Here is a 19814-nt window from a genome sequence, read left to right as displayed (position 1 = left end):
GGCCAATAAGAGTAACTTAGAAAAGTCCACTTTGCAAACTATGAAGGTCATTTCAAAAAACTCCAGGCTTGTTGAAAAGCAGCACAGAGATGCCATCTAGCAGTAACTCTTAGAAATTTCCTAGTAGTTATTCATTTAAGATTCTACATTTGAATGTAGGAGAAAAGAAAGATATTGTGCTGCAAGTCTTTCCTAAAGTTGGTTTCCTGCTGCGTATCTAATCACCCTGCTGGAAATAAAAAATCACTGAAACACATGATTATGAATAATTATATTTTTCTTGTTTTTTTCCCCCCTGTATAAATATAGAGCAAAATTAGAATCTAATTAACAGACATGACATTTTAATAAGTCTTAAAGTTGATATTCTATAATTAGCAATATAAGTGTTTAAAATTAAGCTGTAGTGAGCTTGCTAAAGGAGAACTGCCAGAGCTGACCAATATTCTTTATCGGAAAAAGAAGGGAAATACAACAGCATGGGCAGTAAAAGGCTGTTGTTGAAATAAGATTTTCATGTGTCAGAACTTTGGTGATAAACCCTACTTTTTGGGGGTTACATATGCTGCCATAAGATGACAATACCTAAATACTTTACAACTGTAGATAATGTACTAAGTTTAGCAGAAAAGCCCTGTCATAATAAGACTGCTGGTGAACAACAGTCTTAAGAGTCATTGTTAGTCTAGTACTAAATAAGAGGTGTTTTCTTCTTTTGCAGGCAAAAAATTTTAAGTAATTGATCACTCAAATTATTGCTTGAATAGTAATAATGCAGGTCATAAATAGGAATATATTGCATATACTCTGAAATATCTGTGGCAATTTATTTTCATAGGCTGAATGGTTTGTGAGTGTCAAGGGCATGAAAAAGTTGTACATCTGGCCATGACCATAATGTACAGTACGGTGTTTTGGAAAGGTGAACAACTCCTTGTTTCCTATCACAAATATCACAATATATTTGCTTCAAAGCCTTCAGGGCAGATAATTGTTATTCCATCTCCATTTAGCAGAAAGTAAGATAAATATCCGAGCATTACTTCCATTTTTAAAGTGATTTCCATTGCAGCTTGTATTTATTTGCTAAAAAACAAAGAAAAAATTCCACCCCAAAACCCAGAAACAACAATATCAGCCATAAGTCCACAGATAATTTTTCAAAGAAAGGTGAAATCTGATGTTTGTAGTCAACAAAACTGAATTATTATTTGCCATGTGACACCTTCTGTGCTGTAGTATCTTACCTAAGGATGTGAATAACCAGCAAAACTCTCGTTTATTTCTGAAAACCCAGTTTAGCTCCAGTAAACAGCAGACTTTGATTAAGGGCTCACATTTTTTACCTAAGGTCTTAAGATCTTTTTGGCTCAGGGCTGCTTCACAGAGTTAAAAGGGCCTGCAATTAGCATTTTAATATCCCTGAAAATGTCTCGCCTCTTGATGAACAAAAAGCCTTTCTATCGCCGTTTAGACAGGACACCACACCAAAAAGGACTAGAAGCAAAGTTTCAAAGCTAAGTGATCAGACTTGGTTGTGGTGGCTCATCCTGATTGTTCAGTGCTGGTCAGTGACAGACACCTAAGGTGGAGCATGTCTTCCCACTGTTATTTTGGGACATTGTTCTGATACCTGAGGCTAAGCAGATTTCTGCCAGCTACAGCTGGTTCACTTCATCAGTGTTTTAGTCTTCTGCGGACAGTGACCACATTTTGGTGGTATTTTTTTTTCTTGCTTTCAGGCTGTCTCTTTGACTTTAATAGATCTGAATGCAACTGACAATAGAAAGAGTGACTGTAAAAACCTGTGATTATAGTGCGCCCATGTGTTCCTGTTGACATGGACATGGAACACCTGTGTGTTGTCTGGTAAGTCTGCAGAACACAGCAATAGCTGCAGTTCAAAAACATGGAGATGTAATTCTATATCAACTGATGTTATTAAGTCTGCATCACCTCCTGCTTTTGTTATATTCTCACTGTATTTTGTAGTTATAAAAGCAATATAAATAGTGCAGCTGTAGATCAGATTGCCACCAAATTGCTTTTTAAGTTCTATTTTATGTGTATTTTTAGGTGGAATACCTCTTTAATACTGTTGCAAATTCTGTTCATGTTTTCATATGATTAGTTCTTTTATTTAGAAGGAGGAAACAAACAAACAAACAAACCACATCAGAAGAGGTAAGTGCTATTTCATATGGTCATCTGGTACTGAAATGGCATCATTAAATGTCATCCACCAGCACATTACAGATCATGGCAGCACAGCATTGGGTGCTGGGGGACTGCAATGCTATAAGAATGTTTTTTTCTCTCCTTCTTATGATGCTCACGTGTATAAACCTGCATGACACAGATGAAGGTGAAGTTCTAAGTTATATAGCACCACAGCCATCTGCAGGCCCAGCGAGTTTTATTCCCCAGTGCTGCGAGTGCTGCGCTGCAGTTCTTATTTCCAGTGATTTCATCTAAACCCACCCTCCCTGTCAGGCTGCGCGGCTAAGACGGAACCGCTCATTGTTAGCGTTATTTCAGCCCTAGATTCGATCTTTTGACTACCCGAACGCATTTGACAACAATGAAACTCGGCGGTGCTCGGGAGCTGGACTCCAAAGCGGGTTCCTGACGTGCCCACGCCCCGCGTTCCCCAGCACGAATTGATTTCCCCCGCAGCCCTGCTGCAGCCGCTGGGCGCTGCGCTGCAGCCTTGCCTCGCTCCGGGCCCGCATCTGCCCAGCTCCGCAAACCGCGGCAGGAGCCGGAGCGGGCCCGGCGGTGCGCAGCTGGTTGGGCCGCTCCCCCGCTGTCCCCGGAGCTGTCCAGCTCGGGCGGCCAAGGTTGCTCAGCCTCCTTCCACTCGTGACCCATCCGAGCCGCACCGGCTGCCGCCCGCCCGCTCCGCTCCGCCGGGCCGGGTGATGCGCCAGCCTCGGCTCCCGGCCGCCTCCTACCTTGGAAGGATCGAGGCCGGCCAGCAAGGACAGCAGCAGGAGGTTGAGGATGTTGGCGGGCGCCCGCATCCTGATCCCGGGGCTGCCTCTCCGCGCCGCTGCCTTCGGTCATTCACTCCGCTCTCCTTGCGGAGACCGCGTCGGCAGCCGCGCTCTGCTGCCCACTCGCCGGAGCCCGAGTGGAAGCGGCGGCGGCCGCCCGGGGGACGCTCATTCCGCAGACAGCAGCGGCGAGGGGAGGGCGGGCGAGGACGGCGCTGCCGGAGCGACTCTGCTGCCCCGGCCCGCCCCGCCCAGCCTGGAGCCCCGGGAGGCGGTGGGATGGGCGGGGGTGTGACATCACCACCGACGGTGATGCTGCGCTGGTGGGCTGAGATTGGGTCGCCCTCCCTCCGCGTCCCAGGGTGGCTCTCCGACACCCTGCGTACCATCCCAGTATTATTTCTTTGCGGGGCCTGGCAGCAGCTCTCGGCTCTGTTGGGCGAGCTGCCGGGCCCTGCGCTCTTACTAAGTGCAGGGAAGGGCGTGCGGCTTGTCCAAAAGGAACAGCTGGAATCCCCGGGCTGACCATTGGGTAAAGCAAGTACAGGCTGTGCTTGGGAGCCCTGGGTGCTGCCACACGGGAGGGCGACAGTCAGAGAACTTAGCAGGGGGCTCCCACCCTTTCTGCCTCAGGCTGTTTCTTCTCTACTCAGTGAGCCAGTGCTTGGCGAGGGGAAGAGGCCACCCCTCCACCTGCCAGCTGGAGTGTGGACCTTCAAGGGACTTCTGCACTCCTTTTCTTTGGCTGATGAGCTGCAGAGGTAAAGCCTGTAGACGTCAAGGTCAAGGGAGTCCATGGGTGAAGAATTGTCTTAGATGCCTCCCTTAAGGATGTGTGATAGTCACCCAAGTTTCCTTTATTCTGGTTGTGCACACACACTTCTGCAACACTTCTGCCCACCAAGACTCTCGGTGTGCTGTCTGCCCATATTGCACTTCAGAGTAGCTTTTCAACCACTGTGGATAGGAAGGATCAGGCAGGGATGAGATTTGGTTTCCTCAGGGTTGCACAGTCTGTGCAGCTGTCTATGGCCAGAAAGTCAGTCAGTCACACTTATAACAGCACCTGCCTGTTGGTGTTGTAAAAGCGTGGTAAAAGTTTATTTATTTTACCTCACGGGACTCAAGTTCCTGATCTGTGGTCAGAGTAATCTTAGATTTCATGTGTTACCATTTCTAAATATGCTGTGATATGTGTGAGTTGGAGTAGGAAAGCAACTACTCTTTAGTTCAGTTCTGCTTACACGCTGCCCCGTAGTGGCTGCTGAAGGACTTCTTTCCTATGGTTGTTACTGCTGTTGATTAATTTTAAATATGTTTGATGAGGTAACATCTGATTTTGTTTAAAGTTGTGGTTTGTCTAGGGGATTAAAGCCTGCTGATCAACAGGAAAAGTGAGTCTCTCTGCACTCCTAATTCTGGACCAAGAAACATGTTTACTCTGTTGTCTCAGCTCTATCCTAAAGCTGTGATTCTAAATGATATCATGAACCTAACAGCATTTAATGTTTTATTTTAAAGAGCCCTGGGTTCTGGATGTTGTGTAGGATTTTCTAGGTTTTATTATAATGTATACCATGTTTCTAACCCTCAGTGGTAGCGGTCTTCCTCTTCACCAAACTAACCAGAGTGTCGTTTAAATACACAGCAGAAACAGGAACTGGAACAAATCATTGATTTTAGGAGGTTGGCAAATTTCTATTACTTGGAGCTGACTGGCAAGATGAAGCTCTCATTCTATGTTTTCTAGTCACAGTGTTATTTGATAATTGTTCTACCCTTAAGAATTTGCAGAAGGTTTCTTTTTCATTGTCCCACAAAAGGAGGGAAAGAAACAGCTGCTAACTGGGTACAGAGTTACTGTGTGTAGAGAATAAAAATAAGTAGGTAGAGGGTTATTGGCTACATCCCTATTGCTTTGGTTTGATTTGATTTTCTGCCTGGTTGCATCCCCATTATTTTGGTGTGGTTTGGTACCATCAGTTGGGGTTGTAGGAAGTGGAATAAAGAGAAACTCAGTTTATATTAGCTGGTTAGGTGAAAGAGGAGTGAAGGGAATCTGATTCAGGGATGATAATAAGACAGATATGTAATTCTTTTTTTAATCTTGATTAGATGTTAAGTTCTCCTTTTCCTTGTGTAATTAAAGAAGCAATGCTGAAACAGGGTTTTAGAAAAATGTTTTATTGTCTGCTTTAGAGGTGATGACATTTTTTGGGGGGAACTTGTCTGTGAAGAATGTCATACTTTATACGAGTGCACTGAAAATACTTAATGTTTCCAAAGGACTGTAGTACTGGTGCTACTTCTGAACGAGATTACTGGTAAAGCCGGTATGGAAGTACACTGTAGATGCAAGCACCTGTTAATCAGCATAATTTTTTTACAGGTGTCTGTGAAATATATGGAGTTGTACAAGACAGAAACACAGACATACGTGGGTACTGTATGAAGTAGGCAGGTTTAATAGAGAAACAGAGAGTTAGGCACTTCTCAAAAAAGCATCATTTCCCTGTTAAGAGGTGCTCCGTGTTTACAATTTACTTGTGTTGAAATTTGATTTCAATTTTAGTTTGTGGAGATACTCTCCTGGTAAGTCATCCCTGGGTATTTAGAATTCATACTAAGATTTTATTCTGTGGAAACGTAAGTTGTGTTAAAGCTAATATGAATATTTTTAAATATTGACATGAAGTAACTCAGTTTGCTTTGTTTTTCTTTCAGCTGTCACTTCAGCTTTTTTTTTTTTTAATTTTTTTTTATCAAGGACTTTGTTTATGTGTTAGAAAACAAATTAGTAGAATAAATCCTCTTTCTGTCCTTTTATGAGTAAACATCATCTTTCCTTTAGATCACCATATGGCTCTGGTCTTTTCAGATTTAAAACTGGCTATGTTTAAATATAAATTGCTGCATAAATAGAAATAAAAACGTATAATTAAAGATTACATCAGAATGAAATGTTGGAATGGCATTCTTTGTGAATGCAACAAAATATATGAAAAATTCAGAGATGCTCATGAACCAGAAGTGCTTCCCCTGGAACATTATGGAATTCTGCTTCTTATTTTCTAATATTTTTTCTCTAAAATGTGGACAAGTACAATAAAATGTATCTCAACAGAGTGAAGTTACAGTGTATTTTTGGGTACATGTGAATTTTACCCCTATAAATATATATAAAAAAAAAAATTGAAGGTAATCGTGAGGATTATAATGGTCTTATAAAAGACCTTAGGTATCGCAAATGTATTATTCCTTATGGAGTTTTTGATGTTAAAATAGTATGATCACATAGAATAAGTGAAACCTGGAGAACTACAGTTGAAGTATGTCCTACATAAATAAGAATTGTAGTGTTGGTAGTAGAACATAGTGGACTGACAGAAATGTGAGCTGGCTGATAGGCTTTGAAAATAGAGAGGGTACTAATGCTCAATATGAATAGAAAAAATATTTTTATACAGTAAAATATTTATTATTTATTATTGCTTCAATGCCATATTTTAAAATTGAATATTACATCTAAAAATACATAATTTGCAGCATGTGAAATTACGGTTGAAGTTGGACTAAGTAGTAGATGAACAGAAAATTAATCCCACAGTTAAGCCTTAGTAATGTAGGATGTTTTAATACTAAATATTTATGTTAAGTGGTAGGTGATCAGAAAATTAATTCCACAGCTGTGCCTTAGGAATGTCTGTAATGTTTTAACGTTAAATACTTCTCGTAATTTAGAACATAAAGAACTTTGCAAATAGATGCTGTAACTGAAAACAGAAGCTTTAATGAATGCTCTTGGAATATATATATATATATATATCATTTTAAAGCCGTGGGTCAAAGAAATGTAAGGTACTACTAACTATCTTCCTCTATTTGACTTCTGAAATAAGCTATGAATGAGGGACTGGATACCATATTACTTGGAAGGTTCCATGTAATTTTTCTTACAGAGTAGTTAAAATTTCTTGCTGTTATATTCAGCAGATGGCAGCATACATGTTAGCTGGCTGGGTATCTGCTTGTATCTTTAAGATGCCACGTCATTGACTAGCAAAGTAATTACTTTGTTGGTGCTTTCAAGGTCAGTCATACTTGAAACTTTATCTTTCAGTGTAAAAATGATCATCTTTACCCTGATGGGGCACTCACAGCAGTTAGGAATTAGTGGGGAATTATATCACCTTATTCCTAGAATACGACTGTATATGAAGAAGAAAAACGTTTAGAACCAGGGTGAAATTCAGGACCCCAGCATTTAATTTCAAATTTCATATTTTCGTATGTGCATCCTGAAGCACTACCAGGATTGGGTGGTGAAGAACAGGTCCTGCAAAGTCATGCAAAATGCTATGCTGTAACCAAACAAATGTTTTTGTGTTACTTTTTAACAGCAATGCTCACCTCCTTTGAATTAAGCCATATTTTTTTTTAAGGTAATGCTGTATATTGTAGCTGTATAGTGTAGCTATCATACTATCAACTATCTGAATAAGATCAGTGAAAGCATATGATAACTGCTTAAGACAATTTGCAATGACAGGCAATTTGTCTTCCCTCTCCTCCTCCACCCTTTTAAAATAATTTTCTGTGTGTCAAACAAAAAGGTATTTGTTTACATCTTGATTTGTATGTCCTAGGCTCCTCTGCACTTGTGTAGAGTCAAACTTGTCTTCTACTAAGTTCTTCCTGCTTTGTAATGACAATTGAATTTCTTCAGAAGATTGATGAGCTTAGTGATTGTGTTGCTCAAATAAAAATACAAGCCTAGTACTGTAAGGGTCTCTAAAAATGAAGGAGAAAGTGTGTAGGTATAAAGTCTGCATCCTATGCATTAAATAACTGTGAAATGTGAACATATCTCTTACAGCCAAGTTGACGTATTAGACAACAAAGAAAGGTAGCAGAAGAATTAACTCCTAATGAGCTTAATTTTGTTTACATTATTTTTGTCTTTCACATTTGCTTTTTTAGTTTACTCATGCTCTAAATTTTTTTCTGTAGTATGGAAACTGAAGATTGATAGTGACAGGGAATGGGTGACCTCAGAATGACTCTCTTGTATTTCTTTTGAGTCAGGCTTTTTTCTTGCAATATTCATGGAAGAGTATGGAAGAGTATGTGGACAATAATAATGAATTTCTGGTCAGCAAGATACAAATTGATTTGATAAGCTCATTATTGTGTACAGAATCATAAAGCAATAATTAAAAAAAACAACAAACAAGTTGGGTGGAACCTCAAAAGATGGTAGGATCCAGCCTTTCATGGGAAAAGGGAGCTTATAAGAGTTATGTAGTATATACAGCTTCAGTACTCTCTTTGTAATTCACGCTGTTTCTATCCCGGTGTATGCAATCAGTATTAAAGTGCATCTTTGAAATTTGAGACATAGCAAGTTTTCTTGTAATATATGAATTTTTTGTCTGCCATAGTTGTGTGAAGAAAAAGCGATTGAGAGAGTTATGAAAATCTGTTTGTAAGTTACTGTGCTGCTGCTGTCACTGCGTAATAAATATTTACATATACAAGAGAACAAGCTGAAGCTTCTGGAATTTCTATTTCATAGCCAATTGACATCTTGGACATTTATTTCTGAGCATATCAAATTTTATAAAGAAACATCTAAAGCTGCATTTCAGAGAACAAGTACAATTTTATTGATATCTTTCATATCTTTGGGAATTTTTGAAGTTTTTTTTTTTGTTTTGTTTTGTTTTTTTTAAAGTAGCTCATGTGAACTTTATTTCATTAAGAATTTGCTTTTAATTCCTTAATTTTACAGTAAAGATTGTTATGTTAATGAGGCTTCTTAGATAAAGTTCTGTGTGAAAAGACCAAAAATAGCAGAAATGGCTTTTCTCTGTAACATTTTAAAAGAAGCTGTTATAATATATTCTGCTTTAAGTACCTTGGAAGGAATATTAGATATAAAAATTAACCTGACATTAATTTGAGTGTGGAAGTACAATCAATGCAGTGCATTGCACTTCTTAGGTTTTTCTTTTTTTTGAGAAAAATGTATATTAAAACTTCTCTCATTTAATCAAGTCTTTAAAGAAATATTACTGCAAGTTTTTTAACAGTCTTGCTTTTCTTCCCAAAGTGTTAAATTATAGCTTTTAAAAACATGCTCAGGATTCTAATGTGGCTTGAATCTTAAGTTCTACGAGACTTGACTAAAACAAGAAGATCAAAGCAGGATCAAAGACACTCATCTAAGAGTAAAATCAGATCTAGCAGTGGGTGCTTTTTCAAGATGCTTTACATGAGATAACAAAGATTTACCAAAATGTTGCAGCTATTGAAGCTAGCAAAGCAAGGTATTTAAAGTACTCATGTAAAATTTTGCTATTCGTTTTTTAGTAGACTTCTGAATATAGACTTGGGCTGGTTGAACACTTCCTATGAAAACTGTTATTTTATATTGCAAATATATAGGACCTACATGCATAGAGGAACAAGTGAAACAGTTTTCATGATTTTGGCAAACAGTTTTCAATCTTTGTTGGGAAAAATACTGCTGATGGGTTTTGTTGTTTGTTTGTTTGTTTGGTAATTAAAAGAGCATCAGAATATTACTTGGAGATCTTTCCTGTTAGCTCTGACCTAGTCCATTATAGACTTTTTAAAACTTTGGAATGGTAATGTAGAAGGTGCTTACACTATAGACATTCATTAATTGTTATGTGTGTGTGTGTGTATATATATATATATATAAGTATATATATATGATGACTTGAAAATGAGACAAAAGAAGGGGAGAGGCTGTGAAGGGAGGCATATAAAGAGGGAACATGACTAAGAGAAAACTTTTGAGTCATAAACCTTAGTCAGAATTTGGCAAAGCCTGTGTCTTAGAGTACGAGTACTGTTTGTGGTAATGTCTTAGGGAAAGAACCAGTTGCTCTGCATGGAAGCACACCCATTGTACTGCTACCATAAAATAGTCTTAGAAAATAGAAATGAGCTAAAAGGTGGAACCTCAGGTATATTCAAGGATAAGTACAGTTAGACAGGATTGCTCATGTAGGTGGGAAAATTATGACTTTACTCAAATCTCACTCTTTATCTGTGATAAGTGCGTGCCTTCCAGTATTTAATTGTTTAGATAAGAGCTAGTTTTGTTTTCTGGGTTGTTTTCTAGGCTCAGGCTTAACTGCTCTAAAGCTAGTACATTGGGAACAATAGGGCTGAATCAAACTGCTTCCAAGAACTTGGGGATAGTTTATGGTAGAGGAAAAACAGTGGGGTGCAGAGATTGTGGGCCTTATTTTGCTGCTTCTGTTCATTTCAGAAATATAATTGCAGGAAAAATGTTGTTTCTGATTAGTCTTGTGCTGCCTGTTCTGTGTTTATTCATAGTTTGTGTGTACAAGGTCAGATACAATCTAGTTATTGCAGTGGTCTCTACACTTTATTTATTTTTGTATGTTTTTATTGCTGTGGTACTCCTTCAAATCACTGCAGTGTAGATTACTGCAAGTTAATAGGAGATTAAATGAAAGCTCCTTACTTACATTTGCTCGGCTCTCTAAGTGCAGCGTCTCATCTTGTGCAGACCAGGAGTAATTTTTATGCCAGATTAAGTACTCTAAATACAGACAGCATATGAAAACTAAGCATCATCACAAGCAAGATGGAAAGTCAAGCACAAAAGATATCCATAAGCTTAAATATATAGCCATAGGACCCTTGCATTATCAGATGTGTAAGAATTCAAACACTTATTCTTCTGTAGATGTTCAGTGGCCCTATGGGAGCCAAATTTTAGCTCATGAGTTTGCAATGATGAAGCAGCTCAGATTCAGAGGTGATCGTCCCTCTGGACTCAGCACTGGTGAGGCCACATTTAGAGCAGTATGTTCAGTTTTGGGCCCTTCTCTACAAGAAAGACATCGAAGCCCTGGAGCATGTGCAGAGAAGGGCAAGCAAAGCTGGTGAGGGATCTGGAGCACAGATCTTATGAGGAGTGGCTGAGGAAACTGGGATTGTTTAGTCTGGAGAAGGCTCAGGGGAGGCGTATTGCCCTCCACAACTCCCTGAAAGAAGGCTGTGGTGAGGTGGGGGTTGGCCTCTGCTCCCAGGTAAATAGCATATATTATATGATGAGAGGGAGTGGCCTCGAGTACCATCAGGGGATGTTCAGACTGGATTTTAGGAAGAATTTTTTCTCTGAAAGAGTGGTTAGGCTTTGGAACTATTTGCCCAGGGAAGTGGTAGAGTCAGTCTTCCTAAAGGTGTTTAAGGAATTTCTTAGAAGGAGGAAGCAGAATAAAGATGGTTGTTATAGGTAGTATGTTGCTGTATGAAAGATGAAGTGTGTACAAAACTTGTTTCTCAAGCTTGAGGGCTGTCTCACAGTACCAGAGTAGCTGCGACCCATTCTCTTATTGATTTAGTGTGTGACTAGGGTTTTTGTCAGCTGCAAGTGTTCTGTTAGCTTTTCTGGGGAACAGAAAGCTTTTCCCCTGTTGTCCAGTTTAGTTTGGTTGGCAACTTTACACTAGCAAAAGCACTGTCTTGTCTGGTTGAAAAGGAGTTCTGAATGTTACAGTTTATCCACACATCAGGTCACGATTTGGTCAGAAGGGATCTGGAGCCTCAATAAGCTGCAGAGCATGGCATTAAAGAAGAGACATAAGAAAGAAGGCATTGTAATGGGAAGAATTTGTAGTTTCAGCAATGGACACAGGAACTGATGACAATTGATGTGCGAGGCAGCAATAAGAAGTTCCTCGATGAAAAGTATTTAGGGCAGTACCTGACAGACATTAGCATGATGCACATTAGCTTCTTAAGACTAAACAGAAAATGATAATTTAGATTCTAAGTAGTCTTGCCGATGGCTTATTTCCCCCATTACTTGCATGTAAGAAAAACCCCTAAGTGTCAGTCTAGCAGATAAGAAAAAGTGACAGCAGTGTTAGGAAGGCTGTGTACATATTTCACTGAAAGTGTTTATATGTATAAATCTGGGGGGATGATGCTTTTCATGATGAAATCCAGTTAAGAATTAAAACTGAGAAACACTAAAAGGAGTATAAAAATGTTTTCTATATGAAATCTATTGGCAAAGAGTTTGCCAGTGAAGAAAACTTAATACTTTTGATCAATAATTTTTGTTGGGCCGTTTTGTTTTTTGTTTGTTTGTTTGTTTTTTAGTTTTGTTTTGTTTGTTTAGATTTATAAAATGTCATGGTAATTCTTATAAGTGAACTTGTCTCTCTCTGGGTTTGGACACAACTCAAAACTAAAATCTCGTTGTTTAAATGTATGTGAAAATACCTATTTGTTATCCTCACTGGTTTGATAGTAGCCTTCCAGAAGCACAAGCAGACTAGGAGTCGTTCGTTATACGTTTGATGTGATGGTGTGAACAAGAAGTGAGGAAAAAAGCCAATTCCATTATTATGTGAAAGCAACAACCTCAAAACAATTCTGTTTTTTATTTATTAACTGCTCACTTTAATTGCTCCATAACCACAAAGGAAATATCTTTCATTTAAGGCACTACAGAGAGAGTACTGTCTGAACAGGCCTTATTGCTTACTATCCTTCATGAAAAAATGTGGCTTTTAATGAAATATGCATAAAAGTCATTTCTGATTTGTGACCTACATAATCATACCTGTCCTGAGAGGCTTGGCTCAAAAATTGTTCTATTCCAAATAATTAAATTTCTCTTTTGTATTATTTCTCATTAATTCAATATTCTTCTAAAATATAAAACTCCCACAATGGTTTTAGCATTCAGCCTTTCAGATTTATGAGCTATTTTTATGCTAATACTGTTCTGTAAGACAAGACTCCTTGATCAATTGCCAGGTAACTGTTCCATTCTTTTCCCAGCACCCTGCTAATCCAGCACAGTAACTTATTTTTAATTGAGTCACTTCATTGTGCAGAAAATTCCTTTTAATTATACCCATAAACATTAACAGTATTTTACAGAAACAATTATTTAAACATAATCATTTTCCTTCTCTTCACCTCCTTTTTTTCCCTTTTTTTTTCTTTTGTGTGTGTGTTCTTGGAAATAATAAGTTCCAAAACAAAGAAGGGACAAACTGGAAAAATTAAAGAAGCTTATGGTCATTAAAATTATTCCCCAAAGTTCAAGACCACTTTTATTTAGAAATAAGTAAGCTCTAAGATAATTACTTGAGAAGCTTGAAAGTGATTTCAATGTACTTTTAGGGGGAAAAAAAAGAAAGTACAGATGTTCTGCTTGTCTGCAGGGAAATCTTAAACTATATCTGAACCGAACAGGAGTTGCACATACAATGAGACTGTAATAATAACTAAAAAGAAGGGATTCAGGTTGCAACTTTTTCGGGTTGAAATATGAGAGACTGCAATAAATATCTTATTCTTTAAATAGCAACTTAAGAGTGCATTATAATTTGTCATCTAAATGCAGGAATGCAGCTAAAACTCTATGGATGTAAGAAACGTAAGAACTTTCAAATTCTGGTCTGTTTCAAACTTAGGTTCTGCCACACTTATTTCACTAATACTGAAATGAATTTCACCCTTGTTTAAATGTTCAGTCTAAGGCCAACTGCAATGACCTCTCAAAAGTGACCTTTCATTACTGTCAAACTTGCAGTAATTTGGTTCATTGAAGCTAGAATACTTAAAAACAAACCAAAAACAACAACAAGAAAAACCATCAGCTTTTACATCATCTGTATTAATGAATCCTGAATCACTTTCCACTCTTGTATTTATTATTTGTCATATTTGCATTTCTTTATGTGACAAAGAAGAACATAAATGGTCAACATATTTTTCTTGCAAAATCAGATGAGGAGCAGATGTTTTGCACTCAGTACTTCTAGCTGTATGCTGAGAGATGATGAACAGGTGCAGGTAAAAGTCTTTATTTATTTATTTATGTATTTATTTATTTATTTTGCTCAAGTGTAATAATAGTCATCCAGGCATTTAAATTATTATCCTGGAAAGGTAGTTCTAAAAGTGTTCTTTTTTAACTCTTAGGCATGGTGCATGCCAGTACTTAATAGGTCTTAACAGATGTCTTGAATCTGTATGATAAGCTTAAATTCCCTGTACTTAATATCAAACACTTACATGGTAACCAATAATTTGTTTTTATTTTATTTATTTTTATTTTTTTCCCAGAAGTCAAGCTGCTACTTAGCACTGTAAAAGAAAGCATTTCTGAGTTGGACAGGAATTGAGGTATTTTTTAGTTGACATTTTCCTTGATGTTGATTGCAGTAGTTTAAATATTATACCTGTTGCCCAGCTGCAAATGACAGCTTGTCTTGCTAGCAGAAGAGCTATACCTATAGAAGTAAATATTTTTGTTCATACTAATTGAATCCATTTTCTCCCCAAAGCTCAGGATTTTCCTCATATGCCATGACTTTCTGTACTGTTTTCAACTTCACATCCCTCCCCAGTCCAAATATGGTTTCTATCTAGTATGTTTGCCATTGACTGTTAACTTTTTTTCATGAATGATTTTAAGATTATATATGTTTTCTGCTTGTTGTATGTCCATACACCATATCCTGTGTTTTATTTTTAAAAGACTAGTGTGTTAGTAGGGATGAAAACTCCTGATTTTCCTTGGTACTGTATTCTGTGTCAGATAGAATGCCTTGGAGTGAATAGAGTGCATTTCATAGAATAACAGGATTTTTAGAGTTTGAAGGGATCTGTGAAGGCCTTCTAGTCCAACTCCCCTGCAATGAAAAGGGACATACCACATCTAGATCAGGTTGCCCTGGGATTTATCCAGCCTTGCCTTGAAAGTTTCCAGGGACGGGGTGCCAACCACAACACTGCTGAGCATCAAGTCCAGTGCCCACGAATGTAGACACAGGCACAGGATGAGCACTCCTTTAAAAGGACTCGTAGAATACTTATGCTGCAGGCTCTGAACCAGCTTCCAGCAATGACACCAGTACAGTAATAAAGATAAAAGATTATAACTGAGCTACAAGAAGAGAATGTGAAGTCTAGGTGAACCTTGTGATTTTCTGAAAGTAAATTCTTTTAAAAGCTGCCAGATGTGTTCATGCCCCACTGCATGAAGATGATGAGAAAATTTTCTGTTCTGATGTTCTATTTTAGACAGGAACAATAAAGAAATTGGTAATGACCGAACGTTACCTTGGCTCAGCTTAAAATCAGTGCCAAAAGGTAATTAAATGTTGGTGTAGGTCAACATCCTCCCACCAGTCATTGCAGATGTACAGCACTTTTATTTTTATATACAACATTTTTACTTTTTCAAAGTCAGCATCAAATTCTTTATATTAGTACCGCCCATAGTATTCAGTGTCCCCTGTATTTGTGGCCTGATTTTTCTTTTAATAACACATAGAGATCAAAAGCCTTTTGGTGGAATATCATTTCAGTTGAATACATGTCTTACCATTTGCAACTTCAGATGATAAAATATAACCTTCATTTCCACAAGGTGCTTGCAAATTTTTACTTGTACAAAAGAAGCCATTTTAAGTTGATTTCTGAAAAGCTGGTATCACCGTATTCCTTGAACCTTTTTCAGTTAACCATATTCTCCAATTAGAGATAAATTCCTGGTCTGCTGGGTGTTTACATTTTCAAACACCCCAACAATAGGTATATTCAGATCTCAAAAAGAAGGTATTTAACAGACAATAGTACAACTGTCTTCTCATCCTTTCCAGTGTTTTATGTGGATGAAAGTACTTTGAAGACTTCAAAGTATGTTTGTCTTTTAGCATCATTTTTCAGCTGGGAAACTGGAAGATCTCGATAGCATTTTTAAAAGCATCCAGCTGATTATTGTCTTCTCAGAGCGTGGGAGAGAGAAGGCAGTGAATTGTAACACGTGATACCAAAGCAGTCTAGGAGTCCATAGATTTATGAAAGTGTTCATTGTAAAACCTGTCTCTCACTGTTATTGATGATTCCCTTACAGTATGCAGTATACAAAATAGTTCACTGTACTAAGGAATGATCTATACTTTTATTAACTATGTTATAAGGTTTATCTTGAACACGCTTTACTGTATGGTTAGCGAAAACTAAAACACAGATCTGTTAAAATCTGTTAAGAAGTCTTGCATTGTTCTGAATTTTGGATTGAATCATAACAGTTTAAAGTATTTTTAACAGCAGACATGAAGTGTCACACTGAATTACTTCTGAAACATCAATTTCTGATGATTTCTTTATGAAGAAAAACAACTCTGTTTGTTGTTTATAGATTCTTGTCCTTTAACATTCTGATTGATCAAACCCTAAACAGTATCAAGACAGAGTAAACAAATCCCAGAACACTAGGAGAGATGTTAAAACACCAACATGCTGTTGTATTATGGAAATTTGCAGTGCAGAACACATGCACATTAAAACACAGAAAAAGACAACTTATTGTTTTGGTTGTATTTGAGAGAATAACACATTTCAATGAAATAGTATGGAAGATTAATCTATTAATTATGTATAAGCTGACCTTCTGTGTCCTTGGGCTCTCATTGCTATCTCACCCACTCCCAGTGCCACTCTGATTTAATTTTAATTGGAACTACATTTAGAATCATTGAGTCACTCAGGTTGGAAAAGATCTTAAAGATCATCAAGTCCAACCATGACCTAACTGTACTACCCCAACTCTTACAGCCCTATTCTAAATCATGTCCCTGAGTACCACATCCAAATTGTTTTTAAACACATCCAGGGATGGTGACTCAACCGCCTTCCTGGGCAGCCTATCCCTGTGCTTAACAACCCTTTCTGTAAAGAAGTGCTTCCTGATATGCAACCTAAACTTACCCTGGTGCAACTTAAGGCCATTTTCCCTCATCCCATCACCAGTGAGAAGAGACCGACCCTGCTGTTGCTGTTCCTTATTGCCAGTTTCATTTTAGGTTTTGTTGCTATACTGCTTGTTTCCTTGAATGTGGGAGGACTACTTCTGAAAGCAGGTAGCATGCATTCTCTAACAATCTTTTCTCTGCTTCAAACAGAAAACCGAATTCTAAAGTAGCAGAGATTGCAGATACGACTGAAGTATGTGCTGTTGTTAGGATTGCACATGATTTCCTCCCACATTTGTGAGCTCACCTTACAAATCTAAGAAGAATGATTCATCAAAAAGCATTAGCTTTTTGGCCATCACCATCAGCAGCCATCTTTCATCACAGCAGTTACCACTGTCTGTTTTCCTAGGATAAATAGATGTGGGTTATATAGAGGGATAAATCCTAATGCTAAGGGTTTTCTTTCAGTTTTCTCTTTCCCTAAACCCTCAGTCTTGTCAGATCTTTAGAATGGTCCATTGTCATAATATTATATCTTTAAGATGCATGGAAGTAAATATTAGTGTTTTCCGAATTGTATGTGCTCAGTCATGTTCTATAAGATCTAGCCTGCTTGTAAACAGGTACTATGGTAACATTTTAATTCTTTTGTGTTTCCCTATCTGAGTTTGTCTCTGCCTTAGAATGAAAGAAGGTTGGAGGAGGAAATGGGAAGGACGGGAAGGAACAATGAACACACTATTTGGTAGCTTGTTTGTACATTTAAGTTAAAAAGTTATGATCTAGACCAACCTGGCACTGGAATAAAATATAAATTTGCTGTTGAATGCTCAGACTCCAAACAGGTGAAAACTTTTCAGATTTTATATATCAGTTTAAAAATGAGAAAGAACTGTCTGTGTTTCATTTTGTTTATAGATTTTTATTTTAATAATAAAGGTAAATTCTGTTTTTTTCCCCAGGAAATATCTGGGAATGATGTCTCCATTTAATCAAATTTAACACTGGAGTGTTGTCATAGAAGATGACGCTCACTATGTTATTGTAACCAGGTAACGATGACTTTATACTGATATTCTTTGATTATTAGTTGCATATAATGTTATATCACTGCTGACTGTGAAATGGACCTAATATGCAAACTTGAAGTGTTAGAATCAATTAATGAATGACCATATTCCTTCCCTTATAATATCAGAAAGTGCACACAGTGTATTAAGAAATGAAGTCAGGAACTGTCAGATGCATTTCACCCAAAAGAAAGTTTAATCAGTTTACTCCAGTGTAATTGTGAAGCAAGAATAAGGATGCTACAACTTCACTTTCTTCAGTCATGGAGGAAAACAGTTGGCATAAAAGTCTATGTGTAAGATAAAAGTATTAGTCAATGAAACCGTAAAAGAAAAATGCATTTTTGGTCCCATTAATACTGCTGAAAAGGCAGAGCAAATTTTGAGTGAGAGAGCAAATTTTTGTTCAGATCTCTTGAAACTGGAAGCTAGGTTGGGTAGAAATTGACTGGCTACAGTTCATATTAAAGTAGTACCAAGGCCTTGAATTACTTTGATTGAGAGAGTCTTTTAAATTGATCAGAGAGTCTAAAGGGATTAATAATTGCTTGCAGAGGCCAAAAGATGACTACTGACCTTTTGGTTCTTTTACCAAATAGATAGTTCCCTTTTTGCTCTCAGGTAGTAGTATTGGCTGATGGTTCACACAATTAACTTTTCAGATGGACTTTAATAATGATTTAGCTAATTACTGTACAGTGAAGTATGCTATGTCTGTGGTAAGTGTTCCTCGAATAGCATTTAATCACTGATGCCTGCTTTATTACCTGGGTTAGTTGCACACAGACCAAAGCAATCTGTACTTGTGAATTATCTTATGTATTTGTGCAACAGCAGCTGTGATGCATATAGCAAGTTTTGTTCTGAACTTTAGCGCTTGACTCAGGTATGAGATGAGCAGGTGTGTGGCTGTTACAAGCAGAGGACAAGGAAGACTTGCCAAATAAATAGTTTACCTATGAAATATTTCTGAATTACATTTAGAGCAAGGGTCTAAGCTTTGTTTCTATCTGCCTTAGTTTGCCTAAAGCATGATCTCAGGTATTTTCTCTTTCACATTTTGTGTGCCTGAATTCAGAATTTCAGGAATTGCTCGTGTAAGAACAGCAGGTTGCTCACTCTTGAGCACATGATTATTTTTCTACACAGATAAACTCAATTAGTTGGAAGAAATGAGAAACATTTGATCCTCCATTGGTTTGGGTAATTGCAGCAAAAGAGGAGGAGGTTAGCTACTTTTGATTAGGACTCTCTGTATCAGTATATAAGTCACCACTGGTTTGTGATATAATTTGTAAATGCCCTGTTAGGTCTCATGGATTACTCAGAAATCCTTGCTAGCTTTTTAAAATTTTTTTTTATTTTTTTTTTTTTTTAAGATTCATCTGTTTAACATTTCTAGTTAATTTGCAATTAAGGGGCACTAATTGTGTTTAGCTTGGCATCTTCCTCCCCACAGAGACTGAAATAATTCAGACTGGAAATAGCAAACATTCCAGTAAGTATATATAGGCAAAATTGTGACATGGAGTGATTTGCTTGCATGGTAACTATTCAGTCTGAGGAGAGGACAGAAAGCGTGTAGAATAATGCAAGTGAAACTAACAGAACACAATCCAGCTTTGTTTCAGTACTGCCTCTGAACTTCAGGTCTGTTTTGCTAGAAACTGTTGAGGAGCCCCTTGGCAGAGGTCAGAGCCTAGTCCCCATTCTGCCACATGCTAAGCTTGAGGGTCCCCACAGTTGTAGCCATGCTGTGTTAAACTGGGTCACTGGAAACTGGAGGGAGGAAAGTTTGTGAAGTATTTTAGTGAGAGGAGGGGTTGGATCTGTAATGAGTTGTATGCTTCTTAGGACATGTTAATTCACATTTATGCGTGTATGTTACTTGCAGTTCCAGGGTGACAGTGGAAAAATAGCGATAAGCCTAGTGCTCTTTGTACGGAGTATAGTGA

General features: G+C 37.8%; 1 protein-coding gene and 1 long non-coding RNA gene across 2 annotated transcripts in view; one reads left to right on the top strand and one right to left on the bottom strand.

Moving 5' to 3' along the window:
- OLFM3 (olfactomedin 3) overlaps positions 1 to 3248 on the bottom strand; it is a 43717-nt gene extending 40469 nt beyond the window's left edge. Inside the window, exon 1 of the mRNA XM_015869910.2 lies at positions 2955 to 3248. Within this exon, the coding sequence (XP_015725396.1) occupies positions 2955 to 3023 (69 nt within the window). The 5' untranslated portion in view covers positions 3024 to 3248. The remainder of the gene's footprint in view (positions 1 to 2954) is intronic.
- An 8908-nt stretch (positions 3249 to 12156) lies between these two features.
- The window catches only part of LOC107317344, a 22915-nt gene continuing 15257 nt past the window's right edge, over positions 12157 to 19814 (top strand). Inside the window, exons 1-3 of the long non-coding RNA XR_001556830.2 lie at positions 12157 to 13877; positions 14151 to 14210; positions 17752 to 17841. This is a non-coding gene — a long non-coding RNA (uncharacterized LOC107317344). The remainder of the gene's footprint in view (positions 13878 to 14150; positions 14211 to 17751; positions 17842 to 19814) is intronic.

This window comes from Coturnix japonica, chromosome 8 (genome assembly GCF_001577835.2).
Source record: "Coturnix japonica isolate 7356 chromosome 8, Coturnix japonica 2.1, whole genome shotgun sequence".
In the NCBI taxonomy this organism is placed as follows: Eukaryota; Metazoa; Chordata; class Aves; order Galliformes; family Phasianidae; genus Coturnix; species Coturnix japonica.
The sequence above is the reverse complement of the archived record's forward strand: the minus strand, read 5'-3'. Positions and strand labels throughout refer to the sequence as shown.